Source organism: Hydra viridissima, unplaced genomic scaffold, assembly GCF_058129835.1.
Source record: "Hydra viridissima isolate aposymbiotic clone 2 unplaced genomic scaffold, HvirCarnegie_v1 scaffold_11, whole genome shotgun sequence".
Lineage (NCBI taxonomy): Eukaryota > Metazoa > Cnidaria > Hydrozoa > Anthoathecata > Hydridae > Hydra > Hydra viridissima.
This window is the reverse complement of record NW_028324310.1, coordinates 3,054,677-3,073,895: the sequence shown is the minus strand read 5'-3', so window position 1 is coordinate 3,073,895 and position 19,219 is coordinate 3,054,677. Positions and strand designations below refer to the sequence as shown.

Below are 19,219 nucleotides of genomic sequence, written 5' to 3'. Positions count from 1 at the left end.
GGTTGTTAGCAACGAAGGACGTGTGATGTCACCACACTTCTTTCCGCAAGGACTAAGAGTCACTTCTGCTGCTTTACTACATTGAAGTCTTGGGTACTGTTGTTAAGCCTCGGATCGATAGAGTAAGAAATGAAAGGCCCTACATTTTTCAACAAGACTCTGCACCAACACATAAGGCTCAAAATACTCAGGAATGGTTGGCGGACCATTTTTATGATCACATCATTCCAAACTTGTGACCTACAAACACTCCAGACCAGAATCCGTTGGATTACTATGTACTGGGAGTCGTTGAGAGAGATTTTAATTAACATCCCTACAATTCCAAAGATTCTCCGAAAGAATCCATTGTCCGAGTAATAGACAACATAGATGAGGACCATCTCAAGCGCGCTTGCAGTCGGTTTAGGTCTCGAATCAAAGCTGTTATTGAAGTAGAGGGGGATTTCTTTGAATAAAATTATTAAACAATAGTTTATCTTATACTATTTATATAACTGATTTTGATTAAAAATATTTTCTGTTTGACTTTTTATCATTCATAAAATATTAAAAATATGTTCTCAAATAGCTGACGTCCCTTGTACTTCAATTCTAGATTAAATAATATGACAAGATTCTTTACATATATTTCTACAGGATAACCGTTTACAAAGACTTGAATCGCACCGAGTGTATCGAAGAGAGAGAGAGAAAGAGAGACAGAGAGCCTGTGCATATTGCTAAGCTTTATATAATACGATTTAGCGGCCATGCGCAAAAAGCTAAATTAGCTGGTGAGTTAGCGAACTAACGCAACAAATATGTGCAATTTTATGCAAAGTAAACTAGGTTGTCTAAATTTTTTAAACTATGTTCATTTTTTACTGAATATGTAATTTTTTTCTCCTTTTTTTATGGATTAATATAAACAGGAAGTTATTTGCAACTAAAGCAAGAAAATCTGTTTTTTTTTTTTAAAAAAAAGAAAAGGTTTTTTTTTTGTGATAATTTCGTGATTCGTGTCACTGTAGAAGGAAGTTTAGCTTTACATGCTACATTTTTACTACTACAGCCTTAATAAATTTTTAAGTTTAAAAATATTTGGTCTCGGAGACTCAGACTTTGATTCTTTAAAATGTATGGTTCCGTTAATCAGTAAGAGAATCTTAAAAAGGACAGATTTTGGATGCTTTTTTGTTAGCCCTTTGAGCAGCAACAGTCAAATTAAGTTTCTATTCCGATGAACAATCAACAACAACATTTTCAACAATCATTTTCTGACAAAATCATAACTGATCTTTCTAAATGCTATAATCTTAAAAGAAATGTCATTAAATTTTGTTTACTTTCAAAACAACATATCACAGATATCTAGAAACAGCTATTTTAATGCGATTTCATGCGAGTCAACAATTTTCATTTTACACAAAAAAGAATTATTTTATTTTTTATTTTATACAAAGAAGAGTAATTTAGAAAAAAAGAATTTTCAAACTTGTAACTTTAACTAATAGTCATAGAGCATATATTTCAAGTGATTTTATTTTTATAGCTTTTTTTCCTCATTTTTAAATAAAAATTGAAAACTTTGAAAAGTAGTGTCATGGGAATAACTATTGGACGGTAGTGTTGATATACAATTGTTTACAAAATGCTAAATTTAATTTTCCATGATTAAAAGGGGAAATCTAAACGTTTTTTTGTTTGTTCATAAAAGTGGATCTTTTTTAAAATTTTTTATATATTTAATTGTTCAAAAAAATTCTTTGCAAAAAAAGAAGATTTTTTTCTTTGAAAAAAGAAAAATATTAATATGACGTCATAACCGGTAAAATCTCGTCAGTAAATAACATTAATGTGGATATTTGTTGTTGCTTAAAAAAACTAAATTTTTTTAAGTTTTTTTTAAATTTAACTATCTTTATCTCCATATCTTTATTTTAAAGCACAACTACGCATTCATAAAAGTAGTTAAACCTTTTCATCTCATCGAGCCCATGTCCCGTTGAATGGAAATGAAGGTGAGTACCCATTCATTCCATTTGTTCTCTCACAGGAATCTGGAGCAAGAGAGCAACACTGATTTATGAGGAAATCATTATAAGACTGAGTGGGATGAACAAGACATTAACAAAATTGCCAAAAGCTAATTGTTACAGTAACATCCTAAACTGGTGAAAGGCAAAAGAGGTGAAGCTTAGATTGCTTGCAGAAATTGCATTACCCTTGCAATTCATTCTCGCTTCATTATTTCCTTCGAAGGGGAAACATTGTATCCTTCAAAAAAAAAAAAAAAAAATCCGGCTTGTCTAGGTTGATAGATGACTCTATATTCAGCAAAACTATGACAAAGCTGAAGGTTGAATATTAATGATGCTCTTAAATTGTCAGGTGAAATCATGGCTTTCCCACAACTAAATCTGGAGCCAGTACAAAATGGTGTTAAAATATGAAAATTAGTATAAAAATATTTTCTTTATCTTTTTTTACAATAAAATATTTTTTAAGTAATTTTTCAGAAAAATTTGTTTTTGAAGTTTGTTAAATAACTTGCTATTTTGTCTTCAATACCAGAAGAAGCCCTTGGAGACAAAAGTCTGTGTGCTACTCTGACGCTTAATTTATTACTCTATAGTAATGAAACTTTAATACCATTTTCATCCTGATATACCGCTTAATGAAAATAGATGGCTTTAATTTGTAAGTACCAAATAACTTTCAACTATTGCGATGACATCTGTGAACGTTCTGCCGAACCTCCATTGGCTAAACTGATACTACTGAAGCTAGAATAAAGTCAAACGCACGATTACTCAGCACGGTTTCTGTACCTCTACCTTGTGATGGGACAATGTTGTGCACACGCTTGTGAAGAGCTGTTTTGGGCATATTGTATGCCTCTGAAGCTTTACAAAATAATATATTCTTGTAGAAAGCAATTTCTATTGTGACTTTATATGACTTTTATGCTTTGTAATCTTTTACTCCAACGAATAACTTTTATCGAAACTTAACTCTTACTGAGTTTTTGAGTTTTGTACAGAAAAATGCAAAGGTAAATTTGTATGTTTGTTTAACAGTTTCCAAAGAATCAATGAATTTAAAAATTCTTTGTACCAATCAAATAAAAAAGAATTCTAATTGAGAAAAATAGTCTTCTTGCTTTTTTCGACAAAAAAAATAAAAACCAGTAACTGTACAAATAATTGTAATATGTGAATCTAAAATTTATCCCAAATTGTCATAGAAAGTAGTTAGTTTATATTGTTACTTTTGACTTCTGATTTTTTTTTCTGTGTGCCATTTTTACCTCGTAGTTTTAAGTGTCCCGTAATTATTCCATTGACAATAAAAGTCCAAATCACTACCTTCAAGAGAAAAAAATAATCAGAAATATTTAAAACGAATCTAAAAAGTCAGCAGAAGATAAATTTTAAAAGTTATTATTAAAATTCATTAAAAAAATTATAATTTAAACATTTGCTTATTTTGCAATAAAGTTTATTTATTTGTTATAAAATTTGTATGTTCATTTAGTAATTTAAATTTAATGAAAAAAATTTTTTTTTTAAATCCAAAATACAAATAGTAAAATTGTCTTTTAGCCCAATAAAATTCAAATGCACTTTAATTTAAATGTATCTACATTCAAAGACAATGAAATCAACATAAAAACGGAATCTCCGCGACTAGTTTCTAGAAATACTGTAATAAATGTCTCTAATATAGGAGCAGCTCTACAACTTAGAAATAGCATTTAAAAAAAAGCCAAGGTTTACTAAATTTTACCAATCATAAACTAAATAGTTTATGATTTTACCAATCATAAACTAAGTAGTTTATAATTTTACCAATCATAAACTAAATAGGATATAAAAGATGCATTTGGAAATGCATCTTTTATACACTAATGTATAAACCACTTAACAAATTTACAATCATCTTTGTAATACTTAAACATAAATACAATCAATAAGGTGTGGTTCACGAGCTCATTCTGGCAGCAGAGGAATTCATATTTTTATAACTAACATATCAATATGTAAATTCTACTCATAAACAACTAAATACTGATGTCTGGAGGAAGATTATAGCAACGATAGAACACTTAGCTAAAGTTGCAGCTATGTTCAACTAGGTATAATGTAATATTGATGATGATGATGATGATGATGATGATGATGATAATGATGATGATGATGATGATGATGATGATGATGATGATGATGATGATGATGATGATGATGATGATGATGATGATGATGATGATGATGATGATGACCATGACGATGATCATCATGATGGTGATCATGATAATGAAATAAGAAAAACAAATTATATCGGTATCTTTACTGTTTCTCATTTAATTTTACTTTGGGAAATCCATGTACAAAAAAATCTTAAAGTATTTTTTCTTATTTATCAAACAAAACTGTGGATAGAATTTTTTTATAGCAAGGAATGTAAATAAGTTTGTTCTTTAGCGTTTTTATTCAACTGACATTAATGGTTCGACATTTGTTGAAACGGAAACCCTAATCTTATCTTTATCAACCAAAAGATCTACTTCGCTTTATTCCGATCTGTAAAATATTATGTTAAGAAACTCCAACTGGTCCGCAATTACAAGAGTCTTCCTTTTTTCGATTGGGCATTATCTGTCCTTGAAGGTAAATGGTATATTTAATCCTGTAGTATCTGTTTAATGATACCATAAAAGTAGACGATGGTTAATAATCTGAGTTATGTACGTAACTTTATGTTAAGAATGAGTTATACTTTAATCTGAATTTGTACTTACCCAGTATTCAAATTATATTTTATTGGTGTTAGTCATAGTACTTTATTCAATACACAAGGACATTTTATTTTCAATCCGTCTTGTTTATTTAAAGTCTTTAACTTCTTAGACTATAAGGAAATTAATTTGAAGTTGTTTATATCTAATTGATGATCGTGTTTTTTTTGTTAAGTGTAAAGATGGCTTCTTAGTTGTATGTTACAGTTTAAAACCCTAAATACAATCAACTCCATGTTAACACTTAATATTTTTTTAAATCAAAGATAGTATAAATGCATCTAACAATTATAAGTAAAAGGTTATGTTGTCTCATTCTAACTTATTCAAATAAAGCTCTAACCCTTGAACTTATCCTATATGCATATATTGTACAAATATATACGCATGTCTATATATACATATATATTTTTTGATATGAGTTAAAATGTTCTGTTATCATTTTGAATGAAATGTTGGAATTTTTAATTTTAGAGACTCAGTCATGTCTCAACCTGTACGGTAAGAATATTTATCTCATAAGAAAACTTACTATTGCTTCTTTTAAATTTAGTTCAATTTCACCTAGAAGTTTTGATTTTGTATTACAGCTGTTTAATTTCAGGCTATACAGTAAAGGAATTTTCCTTGGTTATCAACGAGGTCTTCGTAACCAAAATGAAAACACATCACTAGTCAGAATTGAAGGTGTGAATTCTAAGAAAGATACTGAATTTTATCTTGGAAAACGTGTTGCTTATGTATACAGAGTTGCAAAAAAATCAGTTGCCAAAGGTCAGAAGAAATCTAGCAGAATACGAGTGATATGGGGTAAAGTTACACGTCCACATGGTGCAAGAGGTGTTGTCAGGACAAAGTTTCGACATAATCTCCCCCCTAAAGCCATGGGTGGGTCTGTGAAAGTGGTATGTTTATGTTTTCCTGTATTTTTAAGTATTTATGCAAAGTGATTTGATTGTTTTCCAATTTTTTAACTTATCAATGATGTCAAAGAAATTTATTAAATTCATGATTAAAACAGACTCGCTGTCTGAGATAAGTTGCTGTTTTTATGACCTCCATTTAAGTTATTTGAAAAATTAATCGTTTTATGATATTGTTCTTTTTAAAGACTGATGCTCAAGTTAAAAGTTTTGCCTAGTAATTTAAAAAACAACAACAACTAGTGAACACATTCAGAGTGTTCTAGTTAAGTTTAAAGGTTATTTGAACTCAGCAATGATGTTTTAACCGTTTACCCGTTCGAATTATGACATGTGAACATCATATTTTTTTTACTGAGCTGAAGTTTATATGCCTAACTATTGTTTTTACAAAAGTTCTTTCTTCATGGTTTGTTATTTAGTTTATTTTAGATAAAAACTTTTAACTTGACACTGATGTTTTAACCATTTACCCGATTGAAAAATCATGTAAACACTATAATTTCTGAACTGTTTTTTTTTTTTTTTTTTTTTTTTTTGCATGTTTTATACTTTTGTGCCTGCCAATCAGTAGTGATGTTTTTAATCGTTTACCCGTTCGAATATATATGAGAACATTTACTTTTTTACTGAACTGATTCTTTAAGTTTTTTTGTTGCTGTAATTTAAGTGGAATAAAAACTCAGCAGTGATGTTTTAACGTTTACCCGTTCGAAGTATAGAATGTGAACAATATATTTTTCTCTGAGCTGAGTTTGTTTCTTTTATTTTCTAACTTAATTCTAGTTTGTGCATCAATTGTTTTCTTTTGAAACCTATAGAGAGGAAATTGTTGTCCAAATTATGCTCCGTTTCAGAGACTTAAAGTACTATTAAATAAAAAAGATTTCTATTTGATGATAATACTTGAACTCATCAAAGTTTTAATACCATTCAATGAGCTTTAAGTATTTTTGAACAATAAATTTAGCTCTGTAATTATCTTCATATAAAGATATCATTAACATTGTTAACTCATAAATTCTATCATTTTCTTTTTAGATGCTGTATCCTTCCAGAGTTTAATAAAAGAAATCATCAAAATAAATGTTTCTTTGATTCCTTAAGGCAGACCTACATATAAAAGTATAAAATCATTACTCTACCTTATTTTGTACTGTAATTTTAAAGTAACAGATTAATCTATACTCCATAATTAATTTACTAAATTTAAAATCAAATTAAACTTTTACAGTTGATAAGTTCTATAAGCAAACATGTCTGTTTAAATTAACTCGAAACGTGGGCTAATTTTTACATCAAGTATATATATTTGAAAAAATCCCATATATAACGGTAAAAATAGGGGAGTTATTACAAGACAGCGAATCTTACTTTAGCGGTTTGATGGTTTAGGACTTGAAAAATTGCAAATTAATTTACTCTCGCTATTAAGTACACCTAATCATTCTATCTCAAGTAACTAGGCTCCTCAGAAGCACGTTTTCTTAGACCGAAATACAGACACTAGGCCTGTAAATCGAGCCAAGCTTGCCAGGGCTCGGCTCGAGCTCGTTTCGAACATGACATTCTTTGTTCGAGCTCGGCTCGTTAAGGAATAGTATTGTTTGGGCTCGGCTCGTTTTACGCGTTGCTCGAGCTCGACTGGTTTAAAGCTCGAAATAATTATAGTAACCTGTTAGTTTAAAGCTCGTTTAGTAAAAAAAAATTGTTCGTTAAAGGCTCGTCTGTAAATAATGCAAGTCCAAATCAACAAACAATCCTATAGTCTATTAAACATGTAAATAAACAACAATCAAATAAGATCCCACAAATCTAATAGTTCAAACATAATAATTCCTATTAAACACTGCACTCTAACAGTTCAAATTACATTTCCACAAATATAAGTCTTGCTCTCATTGCATTGGATGAAACAAGATAAAAAGCCTTCCTCTAATTCTCTTGAAGTTGAACCTCAAAAGTGCGTTGAAAATCTGAAATTTTACAACAAACTTGCATGAGAATGAATCTAGATAATTAAATATAAAAAATAATTGGAATTTGAAAGGAGATATCATATTCGAGCTTTAATCGAGCCTATGATGTTCAAGCTCGGCTCGTTTAATAAACTAGCCTAGTTTTTTGTTCAAGCCCGGCTCGTTTACCATTCGAGCCGAACATGAACGAGCTCTTGTCGAGCCGTTCACGAACACGAGCCAGGATTTACAGCCCTAACAGACACCTCTAAGTCGGAACTCCACAAAACTACAACATCTTCTAAATTAGCCTGAGTATTCTACGAAGCAGAATTTGTCCTGGGAAATCTATTGTTCTACCAGAAGACCCTCCAGGTTTTTTTATTTTAAGCTTCAACTTGTACAACCAAGATACTTCAGCCTTATCTAAACTTCTCCGAAAAAAAAAACAGACTTTGGTAAAGCAACCTCATTAAATATCAGCGCTCAAAAATCTCATCTAAAACATTCAAGTAATAAAACAGATCTGATATAGAACTTTTTTTTCGTTTTAATACTGTGCCCGCTCGTGTAAATAAACTTGAAAGAAGTAACATGCAGAACCAACGGAGGAGCCCACCCCCGTCTAAAAAATTTTTAGGGAACTTTTTAATAGCTATAATTTCCGATAGGCACGTAAAAAGTAATAATTTTGATGGTTTCTAAATCCACAGCATAAATGATTTACACTAACCTAAGGCATCGTGTACACATGATCGCGCAAAAGCACTGAAATTTTTTGAAAAGCTTTATTATTTTCCAGCTTTAAAAAGACTAAATGAACATGAACCATCATTTTCTAGGTTCTTGCACTAGTTGGTCATTTTAGGCAATTTTATGTCCTAGAAAAACATTTAATATTCATCACATGACAATCGAATATTTTTAGAAACTTTAACGAAAAGCTCCATATAGCTCCAGAGTTTATGGTACAATAAATATCCTCTTTTAATCACTCTTCATAAGATTTGGGTTTTCACAAATTCAGCTACTTTATTGACCAATAATTTTTCTGAAAGTTTCCTTTTTTTTTTCTTTTTTTTGGTTACACCCTAAATGTTAATAACGCAGAACATCTGTTTATTACTAAACCTATAAATACTAAAATATTAAATTCCAAAAACTCAGATGTCAGAGGTTTATTTCAAAATCAAATAAACTAATACAGAGAGTACAAATCGGTTTCTATGGAATTAACAAGATCGAGAGATGTCACCTTCTTTCCAATCATGTCTTCAACCATCTGCAAAGGAGGTCGCCCCCCACCGTGCCTAAGCATAGTCTCTCGGTATTTCTCCCCAACAGCGCGTGATAACGGATCGCGCTCAAAACAACTGAACCAAATCTTAGAAGCGATAGCTTTAGACCACACATAGGCGTAATATTTCGCACCATAACTATGGAAATGGCTAAAGCGAAGATGCCAAGCAACTCCTATAAAATTTAAATTTATAAAGAATCAGTCTTAAAACGATTCCTTTTAAAAACAAAATAACAAGTCCAAAAATTTAAGAAAATCAGATTATATTAAAAATAATAAACTAAGCACGAAAACCTGGAACGTGTGTGATCGGAGAATATTCCTTATGGAGATTGTCAATTTGATCCATAATAGAAATGTCATTATTAAACTTGGCGTGTACTTTCTGATCAACTATCGAGTAAAAGATTTGAGTGTGCAAGTCAATTGCAGGAAACTGTTTCTTTGAAGAATTCAATGCTGAAATGAAAACTTTACAATAAAGAACATATCACAAATTGCCTAAACATAAATGAAAGGGGTAAAAAATCCGTTTAAATTGATTTTTAGTAAAAGCAGAGCATCCAAACCTTAGCGTACCATAAATAATATCTTCAGGTAATGGCTGACCAGTTTGGTAATGTTTTGCATAAAGAGGAAGAATTCTTTTGTCTGTTGCAAAGTACTCCATTAATATCGAAGGAACTTCAGCAAAGTCTGTTGGACATCGTGTGCCAGTAACGTGATGAAATCTAGTTAAGTTTTTGTATAAAATAATGAAAGGTATGTAACATTAAAATTGCTGTTCCATAGTCAGCTTACAATAAAATTGGAAAAATTATTTTAAAATTACTGTTTGTCAGCCTACAACAAAAATGAAAACTTTTTTTAAAAACATAATAATTTTAAAAACCTTGATCGTCCTAACATCGAATGCATTGCGTGACCCATTTCGTGAAACAAGTTTTCTACATTCCCTTGAGTTAATAAGGAAGGAGTTCGTAAGCCAGGACGAGGAAAATTACATATCAATGTCACAATTGGAAGCTGGTAACTACCGTCAGACAACAGTTTTCCTCCTTATAAAAAAAAAAATCACAAAACTTGAATTTCATTGCAAACTGAAGCTGAGGGTATCGTCACCTCAAAGTAAGAACGCACCATCTCAATTTTTTTTTCTTATCAGTTTTCATATTAGAGCATAAAACTACTCAGCCTTCAAAGTTTAATTTCATATTTTTTTCCACTAAAAAAAATTTCAGATGCTACATTTTTACTTTTTTGTAATGATGTGAAGTTAATGTTATATTAAGTTAACCTTTTATTGTAAAATGACAATCTTGAGAAAATTTATCTGCTCTCTGAAAGAAATCGCAGTAAATATAGCCGAGAATCCCTTCACTTTCGTGGCGAACTTCGACCTTTTGTACGTCAGATGCCCACAACTCTCCAGGTCCAGCAGTAACTACATTTAAGGAAACACCATACAGTGATGTAAAAATAATATTTAGCCCGTCCATGCACGCACCTACTGAGAAATATTCACTCACCGTTTTTGAGGTTATATTAAAAGTTTGGGATGATATTAAACTTGTGTAATATCGTATGTCCCATGGTTTAACTAAATTGTCATGTATTCCATCATACTTCTTTTTGTAGTCAGAGATCACACCTATTTCCTTCATAAAAGGCTTTTCAACCATAGCTAGTGTTTTCTCTAAGTACGTTAGTACATTAGCTGGATTAGAAGCCGAAGTTCCTTTCAGTACTCTATGAGGGAAAGATTCAAATCCTAAGACATTAGAAAGCTCGTTGCGTGCATACAGCAAACCATTTAAAAGATTTGTTTGCTCATTACATTCTGACATAAAAGCTTTGTAACACACTTCTCTCAACTTTGCATTGCTCGATTCACTGTAACTATTTTCAACAACTATTTCAGATCCGTTATTTAATTGAAATGGTATGCGAAGATCTTTAGGCCATTTGCTAACGGGAAACAATCTTGACTGTTGAGCGTTTTGGGTGAAGCGAGCCCCTAAGACGAGGGAAGCCTCGTGCATTTCAACGGCTCGCTTTCGTTTTTCAGCGTTTAAATGAATTCCACTTTGTTCAAAATCAAATAAAAACAAACCAGCAACCATTTTTGTGACAGAATCAAGTTGGTCGGAGCATTCTTTGACGGAATTATTCAATGCCTTATATAAATCATAATGCGTGTTCAGCATCTCAACATAGCTACCTATTTCAAACGAAGTATTCTCCGCCGCAAGTTCAAATTTTTTTACTGGATGAGCTACACGTACAAACTCGGCTAAGTCAGCAACTTTACACAACTCGTTGGAAAGATCATCAAACATTAAGACAACATCTGGAGAGGGGGACTTTTCTATTATTCGTTTAATTAAATCCTCCGATAACGTCAACAAATTATCTTTAAGAACGTGGAAACCATCTGCAGTTTTCAGTTCCGGTATACCAAACAAACCGATATTATCTACATTACTCGAAGCTTCTAATTCTAAAGAACATTTGTTAAAAGCAGTTGCAAGTGGGCTCAGTGTATTGACATTGGCCTTCAATGATGTTAAACAAAAAGATTTTCTTAGCTTTAAAGTTCTTGCAATTAAACTCATTATCTAAAACAAAGTAATACCTACACTAAAAATAATCTACAAATTCAAATTTAGAAAAACTATTTTTTTAAAATAAAAGTGAATTAAACGAGCAGACAGTTCTAGGATTTAAAACAAATTTAAAATGAATGCTTAAGATATTTCTTAAAAAATAAGTATGATAAATCAATAAGAATGTAAACATGAAATTGAAATAAATTATTTATATAAATGATTTTTATAGTAAAACGTTTTTGAGTTTAATTTACATAAAAACTTTTTTTTTTGAGTTTAATTTATATCTTAATTTCATTAACGCAAAAATATAAAAAAGCTGTTTAAAAAAAAAAGTCATTCTGCAAATTTTAACAATCCTAAGAAAAATTATTACTAAAATGAAAAAAAAATTATTCCAAATATATCTATATATCTATATATGAGTACAATTACAATTATAAAATATTCTGACAAAATTATCGATAAATTCTGATAGGAAAATTTTCGGTTAGTAAATGATCGTCTTTGAATACAATTACCACATTGACTTCAAACTCTGTAAAGAAAAAAAAAACAAAAGCATTTCATCATGTTTTACACTAACTTGATTATGTTGAAGTATAAAATCTGATTTCAAATCTGAAGTCTGTTTATACCTATCAACAGGAGTTTTTTTTAGTATAAAAAAAACAAAGCTAAGTATAAAGAAGGTAATATTACTGTTATTGTAATTGACTCTTTCGAGACTCCTATTTTACTGTGCATTTTCCTGATGCATATGGCTGTGTGAATTTTATTGACAACTGATGTATGTGGTGAATATGTTGACTAAGTTATGTAAACTGATAACTTTGCTGTTATTCTTTGTGATTTTTATTGTTCTAAATGTAAATAAAATGTAAAAAATATGCAACTTATGTTATACCTATTTTAAAATTAGTTGTTTCAAGTGTGGGGCAGGTGAACAATCGAGGTAAGATCATGTATATTGGGATAGCCATTCCTCTACAAACATCTCCCTCAGCTATCTGAAAAAAAAAGGGTTCGAAACAAACGTAAAATAATTTTTTATAGAAAAATAGATAAAAAAAGGAATCCTCAAAAAATGAGAATAAACCAAAAACCATAAATACCTGTAAATTTTGAATTTCAGTTGCTAAAATTGATAAAAATTCAATGAAAAAAAAAAAGAAAAGAGAAGAATATGCAATAAAAGCAAAAACTAATATTCAAAGATAAGCACAAATTCTTACCATCTTTAGCGTACCCTTCAGCACATCCTTAAAAAATACAGAAACAAATTATAAGTATGAGATCAATGAGGAATGAAAATAAATTGGAAACTAATCTCTTACATAATATAAAATGGCTATTAGTAAACTCAAATATTCATAACTTTTATAAATATCAAACATTTTACTTTCAGATTATTTCATATTTTGAAATACAATCATCTTTTGGTTTTTTAGGGATTGAAAAAAAAAAAAATGTTTTTTTAAATTTATTTAAAAGTTAAACAAGCAAATATTTTTATCATTAAAAAAAAAAAGAAAAAGAAAAAGAAACATGTAAATAACAGCAGTTCAAAATAAGATAAAAAACTTGGCTAATAACTTTTCCTATAGAACAACTTACCACACGTTTCAACCCTGACAAGTTGTAGCTCAATGGATTTTATCGGTCTCTCAGAGTTTTCTACATTTATTTCACCACAGAAGGGTTTTGCTATGTTACAAACTACTGATTTCAAAAATCCTGTTACTAGACAGTTTGGAATTTTTCCCAAAGTTTTCTGTGCAAATGCTTGTGATGAGATTTTAAAAGGCACTTCTTTAACAGACTCTTCAGTTGTATTTTGAGGCTGTAAATGAAATTTTTTGAATAAAACTGAGGTAAACACTATGGACCAGTAAAAAACTATTTTAGGAGAAGCCACATAAGACAAAGTTGAAACAGAAATTGCACACAGCAGTTTTAGGTAAACAACTTTTTAAATCAGTTTTTATCATGAGTAGCATTTACAGTAGTTAGAACCAGATTTTTTTTATTACTATTTTTTATTATTAGCTTTTAACATGAGTAGCTTTTCCACTAATTAGAGTCAGATTTTTTTAATTTTTTATAGCTATTCCTTTGTTGTTATTTTTTATAAAATGTTTAAGATAAAAAAAAAAGTTCTTGGGCGGATAAATCTAAACTTAATTTAAGAAAATTAGATGTAAATTTTAAAAAAAATTGTTGTTAAATTATGGTTGATAATGATCATATGTTTAGTGGAATCCAATCACCTGACCTAAAACAAGTAGTTAAGACAAAAGGAGGATCCAGCAAATATTGAAAGTCAAGGAAATATTGTTTGAAATATTGCTATATGAATAAGTAAATGTAAATAACTTATATGAATGTCATTCAAAGTCACATCATACATACATACATACATACATACATACATACATACATACATACATACATACATACATACATACATACATACATACATACATACATACATACATACATACATACATACATACATACATACATACATACATTCAAAGTGACATCTGTTTTTGTTTTTTAAATAAGTTACACCTAACATTTACAAAAAAATAAAAAATGTTTTGTTTTTTTTGTAAGTGCTGGTCAATTAAAGTTCTCAGAAAAAAAAACATACATAAATGTATTATGCATGATCTTTTTTAAGTCTAAGCTACATTTTTTTTTTAATCTAAAATTTAAAATTTACTCAAAAAACTACAAATGAAACTACAAATTTAGTACAACAAATTTCTGTTTCAACTGTATAAATTTTTCTGGTTAAAAGATTTTTGTTTATACTGTAACAAAAAAAGTAAAAAACACAAAAAAATTTGGTAAAAAAAAAAAAAAATTTAAAAATGAAGTTGAAAAAAAGAAGAAGATACCTGCTGTTCTATCATGAAATCACATGTTTTGTGAAGATCTTTATTCAGTAAAGATCTTTTCATTTCACACTTCAATTCATACTAAAAATGTAAAAACCATATTTTTTTCAAAAAGCCTTTAAGACTAACAAGAACTGTTTTGTAACCAAATCATATACAATTTTTTTGCATTAAACTTGATTGAATCTGAAAAGATTGGATAACATATTTCATATTCTTACAAATACAAACGTTTGATATCTTCATGCTTGTATTTTGTACATTTATGAGCTACATTTAATTAGAATGTTTCTTCTGTATAAAATAATGCAAGATAAATTAGGAAAACCTATGAAGTCTTAATGGCTACATTTTGCTTCAATCTTTCCCTTAAATTCTTCTGCAACTTCTTGCTCTCTATAAAAAGTTTTTTTTAAAAGATTCATGATCCATGTAATGTTTTTAATAAATCATTTTTACCCTTTTATAGTTTTTTTTATTAAATACATTAATTTTTAGCAAATAATTTTTTAAAATAACTTTTTGCAAAATTCAATTTTGCAAGTTTTGATTTGTTTAACTGCCATTCTCCTCAAATCAAAATTTCTTTTTGGTTCAAGACAGAAGAAAATACTTTTTTCAAGAACTCTGCTAAGAGTCACAACACTGAACTTATAGACCCTAAACTAATTTAGGCAAAAGAGTTAGAAACTTTAAAAGAGAACAACAACTGTAAGCTTAAATGTTTACAGAAAATAAATCAGAATGAACATCAAAGATCACTGGATGACTTCTACAAATTGAACCATTAGACTAAAAAAAAATGTTATTTTAAAATCTTTTAAATATTTTAATAAGAAGACAGCAGATATAAAACTTCTAGTAGTAAACTCTTTTGCGTATTTATTATAATTGGAGGGACTAGAAATTATGTAATGATTTTAAGAGGAATTGGAAATTACGTATAGGTCTTTCCTTTAACAATCTGACTAAAAAAATCAAACAAAGTTTCATTAGTAAAAAAATGGTAAACAATTCCTATAAAATGGGAGCTATAAAATGTCAATGGAAGATTAATGTGGTAAACACACTAAAAGGAAATTTAGTGATAGAATTTTAAAGAAAGTTGTTGATCACATGAAGAGTTTTTTTATTGTATAAATTCATGAACATCTATCAAGAGAAGTCTGTCATTGAAGCTAAATATGAGTAAAATATGATCTCTGTTTGTAAGAGTATTCACATGAGGAATTTGAACATGTGAAACTTTCATTTTATAGGCTTACTACTTCTAAAAAATTAAATTTGGACTGGTTTTATAATTATTGGTGAATTATTATTATTACGTGTTAGATATCAAGTATCAGTTAATAATGTCTTTTACACATAATTGGTGTTATTGTACTAGCTATTTGTAATGTTATACTAATATATTATATTTACTGATGCATTTATTTTGTGTTACATGTTAGAAATGTATTAGCTTGAGACCAGGATACATTTGCATATAAAAGTGAAAGTTTAAAGAGAAAAGAGATTCTGCTTATGGTTAGAGATGAAAAATTAATTCAAATGTGGTAACAGGACTTCCATACGCATAAGACAGATCAGTGTGATTTGTGTGAAGAAGTTGGGTTGGTGTTTTTAAAAAGAATAAAATATAAGATAGAAATTTTTAAAAAAATGTTAATTGATTGTTAAGGGCTAATCCCTTTCTTTTACAGAAGGAAGTTATGCATGTGCAACCTTTAAGCATATGTAGGAAAGTCAAGCCATAAACACATACAGTTAATTATCATGTCAATCATCAATTACATGGACATTTATTGACAACATACTCATACTGACAACATACTTATACTGACAAAAACTCTTAAGAGAAGTTAACTCTTTTTCCCAATAACCATTATTTGGATATTATCAAAAGAATGGTGACAAAAATATTTTAAATGAGAAAATAAAGTTTTAAAGATAAATATTTCAGATTTCACTTCTATTTACAAAGGCCCTGACACTGACATATTCTAAAGAGCCCTATTAAAGAAAGTTACTTTTGCGATGAAATTCCCAAATTTGGTTCTGTTAGACTGACTATCAAAAATGAGCAAATCTTCATAAGAGAACTGGATCAGAATGAGCTGAAAGACTTAAAACATTATTTTGTTTGTTTACACTGTAGACTTTTTAGGCCAGTTTTAAAAAAAAGTAATGTTGAGTCTTAGTAAAGCAAAGAACCATAATATTTTGTGAAACTGTTTAAAGTGCAAGTAGAGCCCTATATTTCTTAGTTTCTAAAATTTAAAGGAGTTAAAATATTTCATGGTTCATAAAAAAATTTCAAAAATATCCATTGAAAACAAGATTGTTCTAAGTGCCAAAGTAAAAGCTTTAAAATATTTTTTTTCCTTCAAATTTTAAAAGGTGTAAATTGAATATATTAATGACAGGTACAGAAAAAAACAATTTATCTGTAATCATTTTATCATTTACTAAATATTACTTATCAATTATAAATCAATTATTTGTTAATAAATTTTTACAAAAACAGTGATTTCTATTGAGATAGGAGATAGTTGCTTGCATTAGTTATGACCAAGCAGATTAGAGAAAAACATAACTCCATTTTAGCAATTTAAGCACTTAGAAAAAATTGTAACAATTAAAAATAGGCCTGCTTTGAAGATAATATTTTCTGATCTGATTATCTGAATAATTGGAGTGAATAATAGATTAATCATTCTCAGATACTGTTTATGTGTTATGCTAGCCTCTACCACACACAGTTAACAAATTATCCAAAATGTTTTTTTGAGGTTGGGACAATGATACTGTTTTTGAGATTATGCAGAACATTTTGTTTGGTTGTTAATAATAAATAGATACGTTATCGCAAAATGCTATTGATATGTAACACATTACAAGTCAAAGCTTGAAAATTTCCAACAATTTAACTTTTAGAATATTATATTCATTCAAATGTATTCACACCAAATTAAACTTTGAATAAGTTAATTTTAAAAAACCTTTCTAGAATTTTATAGGACATAAACTGCAAGAGTATTATATCTTCCAAAGTCTGATATAAACTGTACTTACAACTTCCCTCAAGTGGCCTTTAAAGTTTAGATTTAAATTATCATATAGCACAAGTTATAAGTGTAAAAAAGAGCTTGCAAACAAAGTTTTCTGAACATTGGAAAACTTATCCTTATTGAACATTTGAAAGGTCAGAATAAATGTTCTAGGCGTTTAAAATATCCTATTGCATTATAGCTTTTCTTAACAGGCCAGTTAATTATATCAAACTTTATTGCATGCTAGCAAATTAACTTAGCTGTAGATTGGACAAGTTAATACTTTAGAAATAACTTATGTTTAAATAAAATAAAACAGTTTTCAGCCTAAAAATGGAGAAATTATCAGAGACCTAACAACAGAACTTACAGTAATCTTGATAAATACCCCATGATATGATTCATACAAGGTTCTATTTTTTAAAGGAGCCAAAACAACTTCAAATGGTATCTCAGTGTGACCACTGAAAAGCAAAAAAAAAAGAAAAAAGAAAAAATTACACTACACAACTTTTGGTAGAAAACATTTGTAAATTAGTTCTTACTATGTATGTGTCTCTAAAAAACGGTGTTTTCAGATGAAAATTTATTTTGATTCATAGCAAAAATCACTGAAAAGAATTTTTCTATAACCCAACAAGTGTTAAGGGATTATCTTCAAGTTTGAGTTGTTAACAGATTTTTTTAAATTTTCCTATGTTTTGAGCTTTGATTACATCAAAGACAGTAATGAAAAGATTACCTTGGTAATTTCCCTGGCTTAGCAATTTCTATTACATTTCGTAGCATGGTTATAGGCTTAACCGAGTTGTAAAATGCTTCAAACAAACCAACACTTTTTGCACTTAACTGCATGTTGACTGTCCCCTCTAAAGTTAAAGTAATCCCAGAATGAAGCACCTCACCTCGACCATCAACAACTACTGTGCCACTCAGTTTTTCCTATAAAAAAAATTTTTGATTAACTTTTTTTAGATTCATAACTAAAGCAAGGATACTAATAATTAACAAGAAAAAATAATAAACTATAGGTGAAAAGAAGCTTACCCCCTCATGATAAATTTTGTTGAACTTTTTCAATTTAATATCGAGGGTAGCCATTTATATATTCTATGATAGTGATGCAAAAGCAATCATCATGATGATGATCCTCATCATCATCATCATCATCATCATCATCATCATCATCATCATCATCATCATCATCATCATCATCATCATCATCATCATCATCATCATCATCATCATCATAAGATGATGATGATGATCATCATCATCATCATCATCATCATCATAAGATGATCATCATCATCATAAGATGATCATCATCATCATAAGATGATGATGATCATCATCACCATATGATGATGATCATCATCATAAAATGATGATGATAATCATCATCATAAGATGATGATGATAATCATCATCATCATCATCATAAAATGATCTTCATCATCATCATCATCATCATCATTATCATCATCATCATCATCATCATCAAAAGGAAGCAGTCCAAAAATCTGTTAGTGTTAGCATAATCCTGCAGATAAAGAAATCTTCTTGGAGAGAAATTTATGTAGAAAATTAGCTAACAAGTTTAAATTTAGATAACATATTTAGATTTATTTAACTATATTATATATTTACAACTTATAAAAAATAAATAAATCAAGAACAGAGATGTGAA

General features: G+C 29.2%; 4 protein-coding genes across 7 annotated transcripts in view; 2 read left to right on the top strand and 2 right to left on the bottom strand.

Moving 5' to 3' along the window:
- The window catches only part of LOC145191148 (UDP-glucose:glycoprotein glucosyltransferase 1-like), a 421,900-nt gene that overhangs the window by 302,241 nt on the left and 100,440 nt on the right, over positions 1-19,219 (top strand). The window lies entirely within an intron of this gene.
- Positions 4,575-6,790, top strand: LOC145191634 (large ribosomal subunit protein eL33-like). Of its 2 annotated transcripts, none has more exons than XM_080068778.2 (4): positions 4,575-4,652; positions 5,255-5,281; positions 5,385-5,685; positions 6,745-6,790. In XM_080068778.2, the coding sequence occupies exons 2-4, from the start codon at positions 5,265-5,267 to the stop codon at positions 6,766-6,768; spliced, it is 342 nt and encodes a 113-aa protein (XP_079924904.2). In that variant the 5' UTR covers positions 4,575-4,652; positions 5,255-5,264; the 3' UTR covers positions 6,769-6,790. The 2 variants fall into 2 exon arrangements, with proteins under 2 accessions (XP_079924904.2, XP_079924905.2); XM_080068779.2 differs by having other exon boundaries at positions 4,617-4,729.
- Positions 8,825-11,757, bottom strand: LOC145191284 (mitochondrial intermediate peptidase-like). 2 transcript variants are annotated; one of them, XR_016444989.1, is made up of 6 exons: positions 10,491-11,617; positions 10,259-10,405; positions 9,854-10,019; positions 9,541-9,692; positions 9,256-9,420; positions 8,825-9,134 (listed from the first exon to the last, which is right to left on the bottom strand). XR_016444989.1 is itself a non-coding variant. In XM_090066757.1 (5 exons), exons 1-5 carry the CDS (start codon positions 11,574-11,576, stop codon positions 8,860-8,862), a joined length of 2,076 nt encoding a protein of 691 aa, XP_089922883.1. In that variant the 5' UTR covers positions 11,577-11,757; the 3' UTR covers positions 8,825-8,859. The 2 variants fall into 2 exon arrangements, 1 of the variants encoding a protein (XP_089922883.1); XM_090066757.1 differs by having other exon boundaries at positions 10,259-11,757.
- Positions 11,815-18,737, bottom strand: LOC145191287 (vacuolar protein sorting-associated protein 26C-like). Of its 2 annotated transcripts, none has more exons than XR_016444991.1 (9): positions 18,577-18,737; positions 18,272-18,471; positions 17,900-17,993; positions 14,477-14,557; positions 13,188-13,413; positions 12,806-12,832; positions 12,686-12,708; positions 12,273-12,580; positions 11,815-12,108 (listed from the first exon to the last, which is right to left on the bottom strand). XR_016444991.1 is itself a non-coding variant. In XM_090066759.1 (9 exons), the coding sequence occupies exons 1-9, from the start codon at positions 18,628-18,630 to the stop codon at positions 12,029-12,031; spliced, it is 888 nt and encodes a 295-aa protein (XP_089922885.1). In that variant the 5' UTR covers positions 18,631-18,737; the 3' UTR covers positions 11,815-12,028. The 2 variants fall into 2 exon arrangements, 1 of the variants encoding a protein (XP_089922885.1); XM_090066759.1 differs by having other exon boundaries at positions 12,478-12,580.

What these genes read in the sequence shown, in the direction of transcription:
- LOC145191634 (XM_080068778.2), top strand. An exon ending in TGGGTGGGTCTGTGAAAGTG is followed by an intron (nt 5,686 to 6,744) that starts GTATGTTTATGT and finishes TTTTCTTTTTAG; the next exon opens with ATGCTGTATCCTTCCAGAGT.
- LOC145191284 (XM_090066757.1), bottom strand. Translation starts at nt 11,576, where the DNA reads ATGAGTTTAATTGCAAGAACTTTAAAGCTAAGAAAATCTTTTTGTTTA. An exon ending in TTGTCATTTTACAATAAAAG is followed by an intron (nt 10,020 to 10,258) that starts GTTAACTTAATA and finishes TTTTTTTATAAG; the next exon opens with GAGGAAAACTGTTGTCTGAC. An exon ending in TCGATGTTAGGACGATCAAG is followed by an intron (nt 9,693 to 9,853) that starts GTTTTTAAAATT and finishes AAACTTAACTAG; the next exon opens with ATTTCATCACGTTACTGGCA.
- LOC145191287 (XM_090066759.1), bottom strand. Translation starts at nt 18,630, where the DNA reads ATGGCTACCCTCGATATTAAATTGAAAAAGTTCAACAAAATTTATCAT. An exon ending in TGAAGGGTACGCTAAAGATG is followed by an intron (nt 12,709 to 12,805) that starts GTAAGAATTTGT and finishes TATCAATTTTAG; the next exon opens with CAACTGAAATTCAAAATTTA. An exon ending in CTGAAATTCAAAATTTACAG is followed by an intron (nt 12,581 to 12,685) that starts GTATTTATGGTT and finishes TTTTTTTTTCAG; the next exon opens with ATAGCTGAGGGAGATGTTTG.